At 41.5% G+C, this 20,212-nt stretch overlaps 2 protein-coding genes across 2 annotated transcripts; one reads left to right on the top strand and one right to left on the bottom strand.

Moving 5' to 3' along the window:
- Positions 1-873: 873 nt before the first annotated feature.
- ilrun (inflammation and lipid regulator with UBA-like and NBR1-like domains) lies at positions 874-9,996 on the bottom strand. The gene is made up of 5 exons (XM_061069060.1): positions 9,814-9,996; positions 7,211-7,365; positions 6,894-7,091; positions 6,347-6,651; positions 874-4,829 (listed from the first exon to the last, which is right to left on the bottom strand). Exons 1-5 carry the CDS (start codon positions 9,972-9,974, stop codon positions 4,794-4,796), a joined length of 855 nt encoding a protein of 284 aa, XP_060925043.1. The 5' UTR covers positions 9,975-9,996; the 3' UTR covers positions 874-4,793.
- Positions 9,997-12,500: 2,504 nt separating this feature from the next.
- snrpc (small nuclear ribonucleoprotein polypeptide C) lies at positions 12,501-18,727 on the top strand. Its single transcript, XM_061069061.1, has 6 exons — positions 12,501-12,635; positions 14,796-14,838; positions 14,951-15,059; positions 16,675-16,737; positions 17,570-17,674; positions 18,175-18,727. Exons 1-6 carry the CDS (start codon positions 12,628-12,630, stop codon positions 18,294-18,296), a joined length of 450 nt encoding a protein of 149 aa, XP_060925044.1. The 5' UTR covers positions 12,501-12,627; the 3' UTR covers positions 18,297-18,727.
- The last annotated feature ends 1,485 nt before the right edge of the window (positions 18,728-20,212 follow it).

The following is a 20,212-nucleotide window of genomic DNA, read 5'->3' as shown; positions in this document are numbered from 1 at the left end:
ACACTGAGTCAATATTTGTTCAGTTATACTGTCACACGATGTCTGCACAAGGCCCATTCGAATAGTTCTCTCAGTGCGTTCCAACTGCAGACACATAGGCATCCAGCACATGCACACACGTGCAGGTTTTTTCCTCATGAGTGACCTGAATTTAAAAAGGTAAAACTAACAAAAAACGTCATTTTAAATCAGTTAAAGTGGTATATTTTGATTAGTTATTTGTTTGGTCATGCAGTTGTATTACAAACAACTCTGTGGAAATGGTTCTACACCCACTGGGTTCCCACCAGCATGATACCTGACACTGTTTGTTTGGATTGTATCCACATCTTAGACTCAGAGAAAACTGACAGTTCAGGTCATCTCATAGGTTGTAATGGAGACAAGCAACAAATGCAAATGTGCTGTTAAGATCTTTAGCCTTGACTTGTCGTTATGGTTTAGAATTCAGGAAAATCCATTTGTCTTTCCGAAGACGAAAGAAAGTTCACAAACACATAAACGTGAACCTCATTGTGATACTAAAGGTAAAGTCTGGGTATCACCGTGTCAGTGATTCATCATCAGTGCTGTGAATATCCATACGCATAAGAGTGTGTCAGTCTGTCAGGTGGACCTTAGATAACCGACAGTACAAATTAAAACTTGGTGGACTAACAGCATTGCCCTCTTTGTCGTCCCTACAGCTTTGTTACTGTACCTTGGCCTAACACTGCATTCTGATTCTGATTTCCAGGTGTCTTAAAGTGGGACAATCTGTTACTTTTCAAAGAACTGGTTGCACAGGTTTTATTGAAACTGAAGCTTTTCAATTTGATGATGTTTGGAGAGTCTGGTGTAAACACAGCTCGTATTACAGAAAACACAACTTGGTCATTGTTTCAGTGTTAATTTAATCATACAAATGCTTAATTATAGATACAGAGGGGGAAAAAAGCTTTATTTTGACATTTTCTCTTCAGATAAAATGTGCTATTTCAGGACTATGTAAACTTTCATCTTATCCGCTCTCCATGCCACCCTTCTCAAGTCCATACATCGTCACTAACTAAAACTAGAGAATGAATCCAGCAATATTCAAATTTCCTCACCATCCGTCACTCTCTATCTCTCTCTCTCTCACACCCACACGCACACAGAAATGCACACAAGCAAGATCACAAGAGGAAAGCCCACACACACAAACACACACAAAAAAAAGAGTGACATGACTCAACGAAGCGATCCAGAACAGTGTATGCTGTTTGGGAGGGGGACTCTCCGCCGACTCAACACAGTCACAGACAGATGCAACACAGAATGCTGGTGAATTATACAAACACGTGTACACGATCATAAAGGCAATGAACTCTCAATACAGAGAATTATAATTAGATGTTCATAATTACAACTGGGAGAAAATTTGATAGCTTTAGATGCATTAAAAAAAATTACAAGTGATTTTGTTTGAATGAAATATCCCTTCAGGAAATAAAAAAGTTATTAAGTCTATCGACAACTTCTTCAATTTTATTTTCAAGCCAAAATACATGAGATTATTTGTCTAACATAAGCAACATACAGCAAAACTGAACTAAAAATTCTGGTGGGACAGTCAAACCTAAATAAAAGAGCCAATGGCTGGGAAATAATGAAGAAATATGTTTGAACTCATCAAACTTTCGGAAAGGTCCCAACCATAAGCCAAAACAAACACTTCTCCCTCATTAGCATTAGTGGTGGAGAGCTATGTGCAAATAGCAATAAGAAAACATCAGTGCTTATAATGCTGATGCAAACCCTTAATTTTCATATTAAAATTGTCTTACTACAGTCCAACTACAGCTTGTCACCTTTTCTTCTCAATGTTCTCAGCATGTCAAGTAAATGTGGGTCATTCCCCCGTGAAAAGTTGAATCGAAGGGCAACTGGACCTGGTTGTAGATGCTTAAAGACCTTTGAGCTCTGAGGCCAAATGTAAATGATCGTCATTTTGAATGGACCAGTTTCTGTGCACGTGTGTTGACACATGAAAACATATAAACTGGTGCCTATAGAAGATGGCACACTCAGATAACCAAGTATGTAGTGAGGAGTGCACAGGCCACAATACTCAGGGAAATGCATGGAGGGTCAACTCCTCAGGTGAAGAAGCTGCAGTTATAATGGCTATGGGAGGACAGGTAGTTGAACATGGAAGGTAGGAGGCCATCAACGTCAAAGCAGAGAGGAGTTGGTGAACATCACTTAATCCCCGACCTGCAGTAGTCTCCTTCCATCCCTTCCCGGGGAGATTTAACAACCTTTCCCACTTGGCCTCAGGGGGACTTCAATTGCTCTAATGACTGTTGTTAAAGTCAGAAATGAAAGAGCAGCTTTGTTGAGCGGTGAAACGTCTGCACAACCAGTTCCAGTTGCCTTTGAATCAATATGTCTCGGACCATGTTCAGACCTGTTGTCAACATCCATCCTCAGTGATCCGATCACAAGTAAGGGCACCAGAATGCCCCTGAATCCAACTTTAGATCTGATCACTATGACCAACATCTTTCCTCCTACTCAGCTGACGTCCCTTGACCTGCTACACAATGAGCAACAGGTCTGACTGAACCCACATGCATCCTGAAAACACTCAATCCACATTCGGAGGGGGTGTCTGGGGCGTGTGAGGACACATTGCAATGCCCGGTCAGGAACAGGGCTCCGGATGCCCACGCCCTGGATGAACGAGAAACCTCACAGACAAGTTGGTCGTTTGATTTTTAGCACCACCTGCTGGCTGTATATGGGACATTTTATTTATTTTTTTGCACCTACAATGCACAACGTGACAGCAAATAAATAACATCAGCAATAAGTGAGTCGGTTCATCCAAACGATGCAGAATAATTCAAATACTTCAGAGGTACACACCTAGTAAAGCTCTCTCAGTTTCCACGTATGTGTGAATAGACACGTCTTCCTTTGCCCAAGTAGTATACACCATTTAATGTCAGTTAAATCCAAAGAGAAACCTTTAACATACATGCACACACACACACACACACACACACGCACACATCTAGTACACATACCGTCGACATCAGAAAACACAGTCACTCACCAGGCAAAATGGACTTGGATGGCTTTTTTTAGCTTTCTCACATCTCACAGGCTCAAACTCGCTTGCATCCTTTTGCGCTTCAGCATCTATTTAAAGCAAAAAACCCACCCTTAAAAAAACGAAACAAACAAAAAATCGCACACACACTGTCTCATGCAGTCTGAATGGAGCGGCAGACTGAGTTGTTGTATGACAGCACAGATTAGTGTCTCGGTTGTCAGGACTTTATCTTTGGAAGAGATTGGGTTCCTACACAGGGATCGTCCACATTTTCTCTGCAATGATTTTTAGGAATATGCCCTCGTCTTTACATGCTTCAAATGTCATGTCTAATACTAGCGGCTGAGCGCTGTGACATTTTGACATTGATGAGTATGGATTTCTTTTTTACCTATAATAACCACGCAGAGATGAGTGGCTCAATGCAAATGGTGAAATGTTTTGGTGATAAATTCTTCAGAACAATGTAAAAGATTATTTTTGCAGAAGGAGCTATTAGTTTAAGGATGAACACCAGGTACAACCGTAACTCCTGAGCCATAAATAAAATACATAGTCGGATATTGGTGGTGACATCCATTAAACTGCAAAAATACTTGAAACATAAGAGCAGAATCTTCCAACCTCAAAGTTTGACAATGTGCTAATTTATCACCTCATTCTGGACCAGATCACAATTTATTTGAACCTTTGAGACACTGATTAAACAAAATAAACCCCTGTAAACTTAAATCAGATTATTGGACCTGCAGTTGTCAAACTCCAGCAGCAACTCGTTCACAACACAACAGATTGTTGATGCCCGTCATGTCAGGCTCACCATTGCCATGGCGATCAAGTCAGCATCTAAGTTGTTCTTCCATGAAGTCAGTTACTCGCTCAAGGTGATTAAACCCACATTTTATCGATATACTGGCACATAAACTACCTTCACACAGCCAAATCATCCATTTTCAGTCCAATGATGTGACAGCTTGTAGGACATGTATATACTGTAAGGAGATGCTTCAAAAGCACATAGATTTATCTGGAGCTTTTCTGTTTTGGTCTTTCTTGAACTCAGGCATTTCCATGTGACTGGTGTGTGAGGTCAGACTCGTTGTCACACCAGCTGCTTAACGTCCCACGTTAATCCCCTGGTCTGTGTGTGAAACTTGTGTAAGGCTGTCGTCGAGAGAAGACCGGCAATACTCTCACACACACACACACACTTCTATTAAAAACCACTCGTGTGGTGAGTAAAAGATCACACTTCTCCCACAAAGGCCTCAAAATCAAGTTTTGTACCGTGCGCCAACAACTTCCCAAACATGTTCCGATCTGTGTAGGAACCCTGAAGGGACGTGGGAGAACCAGAACTGTACGTAGGTTGTTTAAGGTTGATTTTCCCTTTAATGAGCTGTGTTTTACAGTGTAAATAAAAATAGTTGTGTGTATCTATCTTGAAGGTTTTTTTAGCATAAAATGAAGCATTCACACATGCGAATCCAGGTGTTGATGTCAGGTGGGGATGTGTCACTGTCGCAGATGCAATCCATCACCTCACTGTAATTTGTGTTTCCGTGGAAAAGGGCAATGGACAGGGGAGAAGGTTGTCATGAGTCAATATAAAACAACTGTCCACTCCCCACCCCCTCCAACTCCTTAAAATGAAGGACTCCCAAGGTGTTCAGCTCATCATCCATCATAGAGGGGGGGTCTTTCTTTTATTCTAGCTCTGTCCAAAGGGAAAGGGTCCGTGAATACCCTGGAAAAAATTAAAAAAACAGGTATTAGCTTATAAATTAAAAAGCTTTTTATTACAGTACAGTACTCCAGACTCTAGACGTTTTTTTCCCGAATGTGACTTTCAAATGAAGAACGCAGTGGAAGATTCTCAGGATCAGACGCATTCAGAACAACAGGAAAATGTCCGAAACATTCAGGAGAGGGGTTGTTTCTAGAGCCATAACACCTACATCGGCCCTAAACGCCCAAAACTCTCAAATATCAATGTCTTTCCAAGGTTAAAATCTTCGTCCATATTTTCTAAGTGTGTGACAACTCTTTTTCAGATTTTCCAGACACTAGAAAATGTCCGGAGCAACTGACCGACATTTGCTTTCTCCCTAATACAATGCCCAGAGTTCAGTGCATGTCTGAAAGCAGCTCCTCAGTTTCTGGGCAGTGTCAAACTTTTGTTACTTTAAGGAGGCAGCTCTGTCAATGTCCTTTAGAATGAATGATTTATCCGACTGGCCTGACTGGCTGACGGAGGTTAAGTGCTTCTCAACATACCAGTTTATCCACCATGGAGTGAATAACAATAATGTGGCCAAACCTGACTGATTCAGGTCGGTGCAGTGACAGAGGACTTTACCTTGACTGAGGACTGATGCATATCCATATAAAGAAGCAATGCAGAGAAGAACAGTGGCAAAACTTTTCTGCTGGTCCCAGTGCACGTTTTTAACGAGAGTTTAAGTCCATAACCACACGAGCAGCATTATTTGACTAAAACGATAATTACACTTTAGAAAAGAAAACTGGTGAAAGCCAAAAAGAGATGGTAATGGATTACCAGGGATTCTATTTGTTCGAGAGCCATAATTTATGAAACAGAAAGATAGTAAGATGAGTAGAAATTTTCCCTGGATGAAGTTAGGTATCACCAAAGTCCTGTAGCTTCATCTTCTGGGGGACCATGACTGTCTGGACCAAATTTCATAGCATCCCCTCTTGTGGTTGCACATGCATGTCCAAGTGCTTTTCATTGTTGGTGACAGGAGCAACTTCAAACTTGAAACATTAAACAATCTTTTTTTTACGCTTCAACTGGTCCAGAAATGAAAAGGAAACAGATGGAACAGACCAAACTAAAACATTTCAGTCATTTCTGTTTGAAAACATTACCAAACATGTTCGATTTCAAAAATTAAGCATTCGGTGTTGAAGTTTGTCGCCTCTTGATGTAAACGTCATGATCCAGACGACCGCTGGTTCTAAATTAACACATCGACGTACACTGGGCATGTACATGTCAGTGCTCTCTGGTTTTGCTCTTTCTACTCCAAGCCAAAACTTTGTTTCAAAAATGTCAAAGTCAATTGTACGGGGTCAGCCCTAAAGGAAGCACACAATGTATCACAGCAGCCAGGGGAGACACATACTGGGAATGGAAGCTTGTATTTTAGTTTGCAAGCTGCCATAGGAACATGCCATGTCCCACTGCCATGGGACAGTATTTTCATGGAGTATAACATCTAAAATGTGTTGCATACATACCTGACCATAAGTCACAACAGAAAGATTGGTTTGGAGTCCATTTGAGGTCCTATTTACAGCATTATGAGACAGTCCGTTTTGATCTTGCTGGATTGGCTCCTGTGTGCGTTCCCACACCCCCCCGGGTTCCCTGAAGCTGTCGTCCGTGGCGTCGTGCTTGTTCTTCTGCGGCGAAGCGAAGGGGTTGAAGTCTCCCTGCACGTTCCGCTGGGGTTGGGTGTTGAACTCGGTCTCAAAGGAGGACAGCTGCTGGGTGACGCCAAGGAGACCTCCGACTTCTACGCTAAGGATCACCCAGATTACATCTGTGGAGACAAGCAGCATGGGCTTACTACAGGATGGACACAAGATGATATATTGTATATTTTGGGTTTAGTTAGTTACACAAAATAATACGTTTTGGTACTTCACATTGGCCTCAGAGGAATTTTCTTGAAATTGTAATAAAATGTTTTCAGAAATGAATAGAAGAAGGAAAGTAAAAGGGAATCCCAGTCCATATAAAGTAGTTGATTATAAATTAAACAAATCATTGCTGATTTCTTACCTCCATAGAATAACCCGGTGGCTGTACACATCCTCCACTGACCCTGGTACATGCCAGGAGTTGTGGGACTTCGCATCTGCACACTAACATCTGATATTTCCTGGGGGTCTAGAGACTTCACCATGACTGTGTTTACGTGCCCAAACTGATCCCCACCAATGTACTTGAGACAAACACCAGGCGGCCAGGCCTCTGCACCTGTCCCACACAGAGAGATAGGTGCAATTAAAACACAACTCGACAACAACACCGCGTCACTGTTGATACGACACTACAGTGCACAGAGATAGAGAGTGTGCATGTAATATAATCCATACCAGTGTTCTGTATCCTCCAGGTCTTTGTGAACGGTGTATCTGGAGGAACAGACTCTCCTTCTCCAATTGTCACATCTTCGACAAAGGACATGGATGGTGTGTTGACATTGGGACTTTCAAAGTCATAATATGCACCGATAGCAGCCTGGAGGTTCCTGTGTGAACAGAAAGGGGAAAACGTGTTATCAAGAGTTGACTTTACCAAAGTAATCCTGGTCACTTTGACCGGAAACTTGCTAAGTCAGGGGAATGAACTCTGCTCTGCACAGCTGATGTCGTCTTTCTGATCGGTTTCCTCACACTACTGAACAGCATAATCAAATATGACAGTCAAAAGTACACCCAAGAATATAATTATAATATTAAATAAATGTATTATATGGCCATGTAGTATTTTGTGAGTCTCGTGGGCTGTGGGAAACTATTAGGACCATTTTAAATCATTTTCTTCAGGGATCAAGAGCAGTGATACTGTTTCATAAAGCAAATGCCAGATATTTCCAAGGAAGCTTCACAAAGTGGGTGGACACGCGTAAGCCCTATTAACAAAAGATTAGACAAAACAGAGATGCATCTAAAGCCAGAACATCTTGACCTTTCAGCAGCGAAACTAGTTTGAGCTCAGTGTTGTTCAATCACATCTGAAAACCAATGGGTGCATGGTTCCTCTAAAGTCCAAGGAGTGCACACTTTAGGTCAGGCTCTCCCTGAGGGCATTGACAGAGCTGCACTCAGTTGTACACGTCAATGAGATGGAATTGGCTGCGTGAAAAAGGATTGGATTAAATATTTATTTGGTTTATGAATGACACTCAAGTCAATCGTTTGCAGATCAATAAAAGATGCATCAATGGTCAAACTGAAGCCAATTTCAGACGTTAACTACTAGAAATATCCGGAAAATTGGGTCCGGACATTGCTACATATGTAGAAAGCAGTAGGAGAGTGTCTGTCTCAGATGCATTCACATAAACAGGAAAATATCCTGTAGGTTCAGGTGAGACCTTGGGTAGAGTGTGTAGGAGGCAGGACATGAGGTAAAAATTACACTGGAAAACTCCAGGTTTTGGTTTTCAATACATTGACACTGGCCTCTCACTTTAAAACCAAAAGCGCTTGAACGTCATCTCTCCAATGTGTACGGCAACTATTTTTTTTAATCCTGAGATATTTGTATTCTTATTTTTTCATATTGAGATTCACATCTGACGCATGTTTGAAACACCATCAACACGCCCACTTGGTCGCTGTGTGAATACTCCAGACATTTTCCTACTGTCTTGTCATGTGGGGCGCAATCTGACATTTTTCAGACATTTTCCCAGGGAGGAAAGATCCTGTCAGGAGCAACGGATTTGTACGTTTGCCTTCTCACATACGGAAAATCGCAGAAAATTGTCCAGATCTCGGTTCAGCCAAGGTCAATCGGAGAGCTAGTAGTTGCAGTTAGCTCATATTAACAAAATAATAATGCTTGACATGATGTGGTGCTAGTTCACATCTCTGGGTTTTACATTTGCGTTCTCACATACAGCCACTCCGGAAATTTTCAGGGAAATTTGGTGTGAAAGCAGCTGAATACAACCATGAGACAAAAAAAATATTGAGGAAACTCCCAATTCTGCTTTAAACCCTCACTGACGTGAACGGAGAGTGTCAGTAAACCACAAACTACATCTTCTAAAATAACCACAAGGTCGAATGTACAACTCTCTGCAGCAGCTCCGACCAAAACTAAACATTTAACCATTATAAAGGTGACATTTATTGCAGAGAAGCTCTGCTAGACTGTAATACTTTTACCTGTGTACCCACTGAATAAACTATAAACGGACCCTGGATGTTGAGGTAAAGGCTGCGTTGTTTTTAAACTAATATTTCAGATGTACTGTTTGTGCACGATTATGGAAATACTCCAATTCTCCATCATTGAGTTAATCACAAACGTACATTACAACATCACACCTCTCTGCAGCAGTTGCATCAAAGGCTAAACATCAAAGCCATTGGTAATGTTGATTAATTGATTGATTGACAGTGATTTCCAGAATCAACAAAAGCTGATGCCAGATGATGTCATCTCCAAAAGAACAAACTGAACTACGGTGAGATTGGTGTTTGAGTGTATGTCTCCCTTTGAATCGGATGCGATCACGGGTATCGATCAGCTGGTTATCGGCTGATCGATCACGGGTATCGATCAGCTGGTTACCGGCTGATCGGACCACAGTGCCCACTTGTTGTCCAGCAGCTGATAGCCGCCGATCACGACTGGTTACGTCAGCGGAGCCACTGGGAGGGAGTCGAGTCTCCCACTGGGGTTTAAACTGGCTCCCACCACTGTTATGTAACATGGCTGCTAATCTACACCGAGGGTCCATTAGCCTGCGAGCTGGTGAGCTAGCTCCCTCAAAACAAACTTCCACTTCCGTGTAGCTACGAAGCGACGAGCAGCTCCCTGTCATGTCTCCTCCCTGGCTCCTCCACTCGTGTGCCCGCCTCCATTGTTATTTGTTGCTTGTTAGCATTAACACGCATGCTTACCTGATGCTAACGAGCTAATTAAACGACCCCCGGGGGGCCCCCGCGAGCCCCGGACTCACCAGTTCGTCATGTCCAGGAAAAAGGCGCATCCGGCTGGGTTGAGCTGGAAGCCCAGCAGCCTCTGGAACTCGGAGATGAGCACGTCCTTGTCCGTGGTGCCCAGGCAGCTAAACTTCTGCATGAGCTCCGCGTCCACGTCCATGTCCGTGCTGCCCTCCATGGGGGGGCGGCGGGCGGGGATCCCCGGGTGCAGGGGGGGGGGGGCGGGGAGGAGGTAGCACCAGGCCGGGGGAGGGAAGGTGAGGAGGACGTGAGGCTGGCGGAAGGATGAAGCCTCCTCTCTCAGATCGGTCCGAGGCCTCGTCCGGCCATCACAGCCAGCTCCACAACAACAAGGACCAGTGCGCATGGCACCAGCAGGGGGGGGGGGGATCTGACGCCGTCACCCTCCGCCAATCACACGGTTGGCGTACACGTCATCTGTTGCTATTTGCAAGCCCGCTTCTCATTGGCTCGTCAATTAGAGCCGAGCCGAGCCGATCCAGCCTCAGTCTGGGCAGGTTTCATGAGTGATGATTGTATTTGTGCAGGAAACATAGTAGATGACGTCACCGACGTGTAGAAACACCGAGGGCTGGTTCGTCTGCAGCTGGGCTTCAGGCTGCTGGAGACGTGTGTGTTGCCATGCTGCATCTTTTTAATGTTCCTGAGGTCATTTTGTCGTAATTTTTCATCTCTTTGGTCATAGGGCATATTGTGTAGCCATATAGCATCTCATTTTGCACCCATGAATCCTCATTTATTATCTTTTTTGTAGTAATCTGGCATCTCTATGTGCTCATGTTCTGGGTCCTGCAGGTTCTCTTGCCTCTTCCCTGGTTATTTTGCTTGTTCAACATCTCTCTATGGTAATTCACGAAGGTTTTGTATTAATTTGTCATGTCTCTGTGGTCATCTTGTGTCCTTATGTCGTCCCTTTTTATCTCATTGGTCATATTGCATCTTTTTTTAGAAAGATGTGTGGACATTTTGCATAATTGAAACCTAATTTATTATCTTTTTTGTAGTCATCTGTCATCTACATGTGCTCATTTTCTTGGTTTCCTTGGTTGTTTAGCATGTTCAACATATCTTTATGGTAATTCAGTAAGGTTTTGTATTAATTTGTCATGTCTTTGTGGTCATCTTGTGTCCTTATGTCGTCCCTTTTTATCTCATTGGTCATAGTGCATCTTGTTTAGCCATGTAGCATCTCTCTGTGGATATTTTTCATCCTTGAATCCTCATTCATTATCTTTTTTGTAGTCATCTGGCATCTCTATGTGCTCATGTTCTGGATTTCCTTTGTTGTTTTGCATGTTCAACATCTCTTTATGGTAGTTCAGTAAGGTCACCCTTCATGTCTCTGAGGTCATTTTGTGTCCTTATGTGTCATTTTTCATCTCATTGGTCATATTTCATATTGTGTAGCATCTCCCTGTGTATATTTTGCATCCTCTATCCTCATTGATTATCTTTTTTGTAGTCATCTGGCATCCTTTTTTTGGGTCCTGTAGGTCCTCTTGCCTCTTCCTTGGTTATTTTGCTTGTTCAACATCTCTCTATGGTAATTCAGTAAGGTTTTGTATTAATTTGTCATGTCGTTGTGGTCATCTTGTGTCCTTATGTCGTCCCTTTTTATCTCATTGGTCATATTGCATTTTGTAGCCATGTAGCATCTCTCTGTGGCTATTTTGCATCATTGAAACCTCATTTATTATCTTTTTTGTAGTCATCTGGCATCTATGTGCTCATTTTCTGGGTTTCCTTGGTTGTTTTGCATGTTCAACATTTCCTTATTTTAAATCAGTAAGGTCACCCTTCATGTCTCTGAGGTCATTTTGTGTTCTTATGTCGTCATTTTTCATCTCATTGGTCCTAGTGCATCTTTTTTAGCCATGTAGCATCTCCCTGTGGATATTTTGCATCCTTGTATCCTCATTTATTGTCTTTTTTGTAGTTATCTGGCATCTCTGTGTGCTCATTTTCTGGGTCCTGCACGTCCTCTTGACTTCCTTGGTTATTTTGCATGTTCAACGTCTCTCTATGGTAAATCAGTAAGGTTTTCTATTCATTTGTCAGGTCTTTGTGGTCATCTTGTGTCTTCTTGTAGTCACTTCGACACTTTTGCGGGCATGTAGCAGTCATGTTGTTTATTTTGTAGTCGTTTGTATCCCCCTGTTAACATTTTGTGTAATTTTGCATTTATTTGGCATCTCTTGGGTCATTTTGCTGATATTTTTCATCTCTTTATGGTCATTTTGTATCTTTTTGATATCATTTTACATCACTGTTGGTCCTTTTGTGACTTTGTATTCATATAGCATGTCTACGATAGATTGATAATAGATATTGTAACAATCATTACTATTATATACTATCTGTTTATAAGATAAATTGGTTTTAAATTGTACATTAAATAATTGGACTTGCTGAATCCACTTTATATTGGCCCATTTAAAACAAATTCTATGAATGAGACAGTACAGATTTTAATCATAAGAATATATATATATATATATATATTCGTGTGTAAGAGTATGTGTGCTACTTCAGGGGGGAGAAAACAACTGGAGAGCAACTTCTGCTGCTCGTGTCCTACGTGATAAACTTTCAAACACTGTCTTTAATTGAACAATTATAGTTTTTTGCTGTTGAAATCTTTTTTGTAAATCTAAATTTATTTTTGTTTGTCCCAAACATTTAGGTCACACGCTGTAATCAAGCTTACAAGACTTCCAGGCGGAACGGAGTATTTGGAGGTCTCATATCCGACCGGAACATTTAACCGTAACACACCGGCGCCGCGCTCTCGACGGATCTTATTCTGAAACATGCCGAAGTAAGTACACACATTATTCTACTTCTGTGTCATCAACCTGTGGTTCAAACTCTCTGGTAATGTTAACGAGTGTTAGTTAATCTGTTAAATAGAGAATCTGGAGGAAAGAGATTGTATAAACTAACCAAACAGACCCGTGTGTGTCTTGCTTTGTTCGGGCTGCGTCTATGTGCTGGAGCGAACCTCGATTCACCAGTGAACCAACAACCTCCAGCACCGGGAGATTCACTCTCGTTTTACTCCTCAAACATTTAATCTACATCGCCTGTTATTTACCAGACTCGCTTATAGAGAATCAACACTCGTGTAGATGAGAAATCAACCGAAGATTAATGTAGATCTAGTCGCATGTTCGGGAGTTTTCCGAGTCCATCACACCGTCTTCATTCATCTTCCAGCAACTACACCCGGTTCAGCTGGTCGTTTGATTAGGTAAACTCGGTTAAAGACATAACACAGCTCTACAATTAAGCTTATACACACATACATACATATATATAAGTCATACTGTTTAAGAGGCTTTGATTCAACCATGTGATTTCAACGCGTTTACGTTGTGATGACGTTGAACTGATAAATTAATGGAGAGAACAAAATAGTAGAATCACACGTCAGTAAACTACAAACTACAACTTCTGAAGTGACCATATAGTTGAATCAACTCATCCTCAACAGTTTCAACAAAAACAAAACATTTTAAACATAGGAAAGGTTTATTTTTCTTGCAGGAAAGTTGTACTGGGCTGCATTAGTGTGTTCTTAATAAACAGCAAACTGACTCACGGTTATGGAATCACTCCAGTTCTCCACCATTACTTATAAAGACAAATACATCAGATGATCATAATTATACTTTAACCTTAATAGACACATTCCTTGTTGTTTTCTGTATCAAAGGGTTGCATGGTTTTTCTCAGCCATCTCGTTATATGCATTCATAAAGTTCAACTTCAAACAACCTCTTTGCTATTTACAATTTACATCTTATATCTACAGTACATGAGACAGTAACTCCCAAACTGTAGATATTCTATATGCATTAAATGGTAAATGGATTTGGATTTGTATTTATATAGCGCTTTTCTAGTCTGATGAAGACCACTCAAAGCGCTTTACAGTACAGTTTCACATTCACCCATTCACACACACATTCATACAGTGCATCTACTTGCAGCACTTTGTTATTCTATGGGGGGCTATTGAGGGTTCAGCATCTTGCCCAAGGACACTTCGGCATGCAGATGGTTCAGACTGGGGATCGAACCGCCGACCTTCAGGTTGGAGGACGACCACTCTACCCCTCAGCCACAGCCGCCCTGGTCTAAATAGTACCATACAGTCCCATTAGTCTTCTCTGAACTGGTTTCAGGTACTTCACATGGTTTTGGCTGAAATGCAGCTTGTGCTTGTCTGTTCTTCTTGACAAAGAAACACCATTTTCAGTGTGACGCTAGTTTAACATTATTTGAACTAGAGCTGCAACACATAGTCCATAAACAGAAAATTAATTAACATCTCACATTGGAATTTATTTCTTTGTCTGCCATATATGGCATTTGAAGATATGGGCCTCGGGGAGAAATAAAAAACAATCTTTGTCGTTTTATCGATGAATGGAGAAACTGATATGCAGATGACTTATTAATGAACTACTGACCATTAAAGATGAAGTAAGAAACAAACGACCACATCTTTAACTTTGCTCCTAGATGAATGTTGTAGCTGTGGTCGTCACGTTGATTCTCAAACTCATATTCCAAGCAGCTGCAGCATCACAATAAAATAAGTAACTGGGAAAGTAATAAAATAGTAGTTAGGATTTTTACACTGAACAAATCGATTAGCACTTTTCAAAACTAATTTTCTGATAATGTGAAAGTAGGGAACATAGAAAGGTTAGGAAATCTTCATACATCTAAAATGAACTCCAAATTCTTGCAAGATTGTCTTTTTGCTTTTCTAAAAACAAAGCCATGAATTGTCTTGCAGAACATTTTGTGCAATACATGCATCTTATTTTTAAGAAAGTGTTTTACTAGTTTTACTAATCATTTCACCAAGCCAGGATTGAATGGGTTTTAAAAAATTATGTTTTTAAGGCATATTTAATCTGAATATGAATTAAATCAGAATCTCATTCTTATTTTTAACTCTCCACAGGTTTTATTGTGATTACTGTGACACCTACCTCACACATGATTCGGTAAGTTGGGTTTCTGTGTTCCAAATGAAATTGTCTAAAAAGCATAATTCACTTTGCACTGTTCTCCTGCGGTTTTAAAAAGCCATTAATTTGTTTTCCGTTTCCCCTCCAGCCATCGGTGAGGAAAACCCACTGCAGCGGCCGAAAACACAAAGAAAATGTCAAAGATTATTACCAGAAGTGGATGGAGGAGCAGGCTCAGAGTCTGATCGATAAAACGAGTAAGCAAACTATTGTCTCTGTTATCTGAGTGAATCTTCATCCAGAATATATATCTGTCCTTCAGGACATCTGTAGGGGAAAATATTCTAAATAACCCGATGCCTAAAATGGAGGAAATCTTTAGGGCCTTTTACATGAGATTTCATGATCGGTCATTTGGGATACTGAGCTCATGGCTGCTAGCCTGACGTTGTCAGACTCATAATTCTAGTCAGAATATGAGTCTGATACTGCTCCATTGGGCTGTGATTTATGGGGCGTGTTTCAACCGAACCAGGAAAAGAAATTTCTCTTCGCTCAATTGGATAGACCTACAACCAATCAGAGCAACGTAATATGTGACGTATATCAAGCGAGGCATAGTTGTTGTCAGTTGTCTGTTTCACAAGTTTATTCACTCTCTAAATAAATCAATGGAAATGCTGCTAATGCCGCTCGTATATCCACCGGAGGCAAAGCCCCCAGGAAGCAGCTGGAGACCAGGGCTGCTCGTGAGAGCCCAGACCGCCGCCGGCGTTAAGAAGCCCCACCGCGACCGGCCCGGTACCGAGGCTCTGAGAGAGATCCGTCGCTACCAGAAATCCACGGAGCTGCTGATCCGCACGCTGTGCTTCCAGAGCTCTGCTGTCATGGCTCTGCAGGAGGCCAGCGAGGAGTCAAAACGGCTGTTAATCGTTTTTTTCAAGCATACACTTCCTTGTTGCTCCAACATTAACTGCAACAGCGTCCCAACATGTGTCTTTTTTGTCTCATGTATTCCTTTTTTTCTCCCCAACGGAGCAATGCCAGACCGAACTTCCCGAACTCAAATGTTGTGGGCGGGGCTAAGTTCGTCTGGCACCCAGGCTACATGGGTGCTGCAAGACAATCTTAATATGAAAGTGACCTCTAGTGGCAGTAACGCATATTACAGTGGTTTCCTGTAGTCCTGTTCGCACACCTCCTCTAAGCACGGCTCATCATGCTGCCCTTTTCCATATTTTGTGCTATGTTTAGATGTATCACTAAATTTCATATTGGAGTAAATCCTGTTTCACAACCCACTCCAGCCATACTTATGCATGTGTGTGGGATATCCAAGCTCGATGCTTTAGCAGTATGCTAAGCATACTGTTTTATTTGGGGGGGGGGGGGGGGGTGCCCTCTGAGATTACAAACCACTAATCCACGGAATAGCTGCAAAACCAGTTTGATGCTGGAGAAAAGTGTTGTCCAGTGTTGTACGATGTGGTGTTTTACAGACTTAAATCCTCAAAAATAAGGACTTAAAGTCACATATTCTCATATAACTCCTCCATTTCAAGTGTCATTTCTGCTCCCTTCATCTCTATCAGACTTTTTCTTATGTGTAAATACTTTAAAAACCCACACACTTTTACATCATGCTAAAAACAGTTTCTTCTAATCAGTGATGTGAATATAGCAACTCAATATTGTAGTGGACAGTCTGCAGTTATTTTTGACCTCATTAAAGACCCCATCTTCACAATGTGTTGTTTGAGCACCAAACAGTGAGAATTTAAATCTTAACGAGCAGATGAGCACTTTGAAAATTGTGTGTTGTACATGAAATTAATTTGTTTAATGTTTTGTTTTTTATTTTCTTTCTGACAGCGGCTGCGTTTCAACAAGGAAAGATTCCTCCCACGCCGTTTCCTGGTGGTCCTCCTCCTCCAGGTGAGTCGGCCTATTCTCTTCTGAATTAATTTAATTTACTGTAGAACAGGACCTATTAGTTTAATTCATACTCATAAATTCAAATTGAATTAAGCTTTCAAACCACTGGATATAATGGAAACTATTTTCATTCTACAGCCTGGTTGCAAAGTAAAACCTGACGAGTCTGGGTTGTGGAACATAACTTTTAATAACACTGTATTTCGTGATTCCATTCCATTGAAATTAAGTTTACACTTTACACAAATAAAGACAAAACGGTAACGTTAGCGTCTCTTTAATCAAGCTGGGCAGTGTGTCTCTTGGGTCTGTCTTTGTTTAGCTTGCCAACCACTTACAGCTCTGCTCTGTAACTTTGAGCCTGAGGTTTATTTTGTTTTGATTTGTTGGAGCAGCTGAAAACGCCTCAGAAATGATCTGTTGCAACGGGTCTTAAATTATTTGCTGACATCAAACACAGAGAGAGAAATGAACACACAATTACCTGATCGCTGTTTCACGGATTCTCTTTCATTGTCTTTACTTTTCATTTTTATGACCAGAAGGAGGGTTCTGCTTCATCCTCTCATCCAAGTTGTAAACATTGACACTTGCTTTGTCACGGGGGGGAAGCAGGGCCCTGGTTTAATTTGCAGAGTCGTACACAACTTGTGTATTGAGCCTGAGTCTCAGCCAATATCACAACGGCTACATTCACAAGGTCGGAGAGGACAATTCAAAATGCACTTCACTGGGATCACAATAAGATCACATGTGAATCTGATCTAATTAGGTACTTACTTCATTGTCTGAGCATAGACTGAGCGCTAATATTTGTTGCTTTGTTATACAGGCGGCCCTCCACGCCCAGGCATGCTGCCCACGCCCCCTATGGGAGGTCCTCCTATGATGCCCATGATGGGGCCTCCACCACACGGGATGATGCCTGGAGGACCAAGTAAGACAAGCTTCTTCTTCCTCTGAGAAACATTTAGAATTGCCTCATGAAAAATGTATAATCAGGTGCTGAAGTGGTGACTTCTGATACATTTGGTTTCATGAGAGAAATACTACAGCATTATGAAATAATTGCAAAAACAATTTCATAAGTAATCCCTTCATAAACCTAACTTCTAGTACTTGATGCTCAGTTTTTATTTCTTTTTTGAAAAAATTTAACTAATACTGAGGAGGTAAATTAAATGTTGTACTGTTGTTGGCTCTTTTGACCATTCCCTAAGATTTTATTCTATAAACAATATAATAAACTTTTACTAAACAATTGACACATTAATCCATAATCAAGGTAAGTCACTGTAAATTGTGGTTAATCAAATGGAACGCAACTAGACGAAGATATTTCCTTGTGCTTAATTTACTATCACACTAAATAAAATTGTAATGCATTTCACACTTCTGATCTAATTAAGAGATGTGATTTCTCCTTGTCACTTCCAGGAGGCATGAGGCCGCCGATGGGAGGACCCATGCAGATGATGCCAGGACCACCTCACATGATGGGTCACCCCCGACCGATGATGATGCCAGTCAGGCCGGGCATGATGCGCCCAGACAGATAAGAGCGAGTGGATCTGCTCCGTTCTTTGTTTCCACAAACAGACGCACGGCCTAGCGAGGACACTTGGTTTAACATTTGGGTTTTTTGTCGAGACGACTTTTTAATTTTCTCAAATGTCCATTTTCTCCAGCCTTCGGAGCTGAAGTCCCTGAAGTAATTATTCGTTTTTTGTATAATTACTTTATTTTTCTGCTTGAATCGTGGTATTTATTAATATTCACCTCATTAGAGAAATAATTCCAGACCCCCTTTTTAAAAATGTACTTTAATAAAACATCGTCCCCCGTGTTAGTATCAAGACCAAACGACCTCCTGTCACTCTGCTACGCTGCGTTTTTGATACAATTTTTATTTGTCTTTTTGCTTTGTTTTAGGTTTTTACATGTTTGTGTTATATTTCATTGCATCGAGAAATAAATCAGTGATTTCAAACCTGCGTATTTTTCTTTGTATATAATGTTTTCCAGCAGGATTACGCAAAAACTACCAAATGTATTTCCACTAAACTTGGTTGAACAATGGAGTCGTTGTATTTGAAGTTATTTGACGCCACAAAACTTACTGTTACCTTAATCGTGTAGAATGTCCTCAAGTGTAGCAAAACTAAGAGGAGATAATGAGATAATATTCAGCTGATTATTCATCAAACTCAATTATTTGTATAGTCAACATTTATAATTTGAGGTGTATCAATATTTAAAGTATTTATACAAAAGGAATTGTCTATTCCTGCCTTGTAATCGGAGTTGGTGAATTCAAGCTTCCTAAATTTAGGTGATTTGAGGTCATCACTGACTGGACAGTTAAAAATGCCTCTGTGTGAACCCCCCCGCTGCCACTTGGCGTCTTCCTAAGTGAATCTGACATGTTCTGCCGGCTTAAAGGTGTGAATGTGTTTGTGGAGCACGTTCTCCCGGTGACAGCCTAGTGATCTGGACAGGCTGGAGCCTCTCAGCATCCCCTCCTCACTGCAGCCGGGGCGTTACAGGCGGATAAAACAGATGGATGTGGGAAAATATTGTTTCACTCTGCAAATGAGGGGGTTGACCGGACCCTCATTAGCTCATTCGGTCAGGCGTGATGTGAGGAATTACAGCTGTTACGTAAGAATCTGTGGCTGATGGTGAATTGTTATCTCAACTGACATTTGTGTTCACGGTGCCTTGCAATAATTAACTGTTTCTCTCCTGGAGCTGGATTATAAACTTCTGCATCCACCTCAAACATCTGCCTCTATGATTATGAAAACATCTCAACAGATGGCGCTAGAGAGTCACGCTGCTCTGCAAATTACAACCCAGGACAGTGGAATAATGTGTGCTTATGTGCTTCCATGCACGGTCAAATGTCTTTGTATCTCACACCCCCAGAGGACATTTTTGTGGCTTTATGGTTTAAGAAATTTCTAGGCCATGTATAAGAAAAACAACAAACTTGTTGGGTGCAGCAGCCATATGCTTCATGCCGTGTTTGCTGATTTATATCGTTGCAGACCGGAGGGAAAGAGCTGCAGCGCCGTGCACCACATCAGATCAACTCTAGGTATCTGTCAGTCATGCATGTTGTAAATTGTAATCTTCAGAGAGACTTTGGTGCATTACAGGGAATCTGATGGCCGCTCTCCATTAACTGTCCTATAAACCTCCTCTCTGCACCGGGACCAGAATAACAGCCTCTTAATGCACATTTTATGCACATGTTGGGCAGATACCAGAGTGTCGTAGGAACTCAGGAGTCTTTATGAATATTCAATCTCCCTGTGACGTGGAGCGCTGCCCCGAGGGGAACGGAGTGGAGTGGAGTGTGTGTGGGGGGGGGGGATTAAGGTCATGGGAGGGAAAACAGATTTCCAACTGTATCGAGAGAAGCGACCTTTTGGAGACAACCACTTTCTTCTGATGTTGTTATTACTATGAT

The sequence above is a fragment of the Limanda limanda genome, chromosome 4 (genome assembly GCF_963576545.1).
Source record: "Limanda limanda chromosome 4, fLimLim1.1, whole genome shotgun sequence".
Classification (NCBI taxonomy): Eukaryota; Metazoa; Chordata; class Actinopteri; order Pleuronectiformes; family Pleuronectidae; genus Limanda; species Limanda limanda.
The sequence above is the reverse complement of the archived record's forward strand: the minus strand, read 5'-3'. Positions and strand labels throughout refer to the sequence as shown.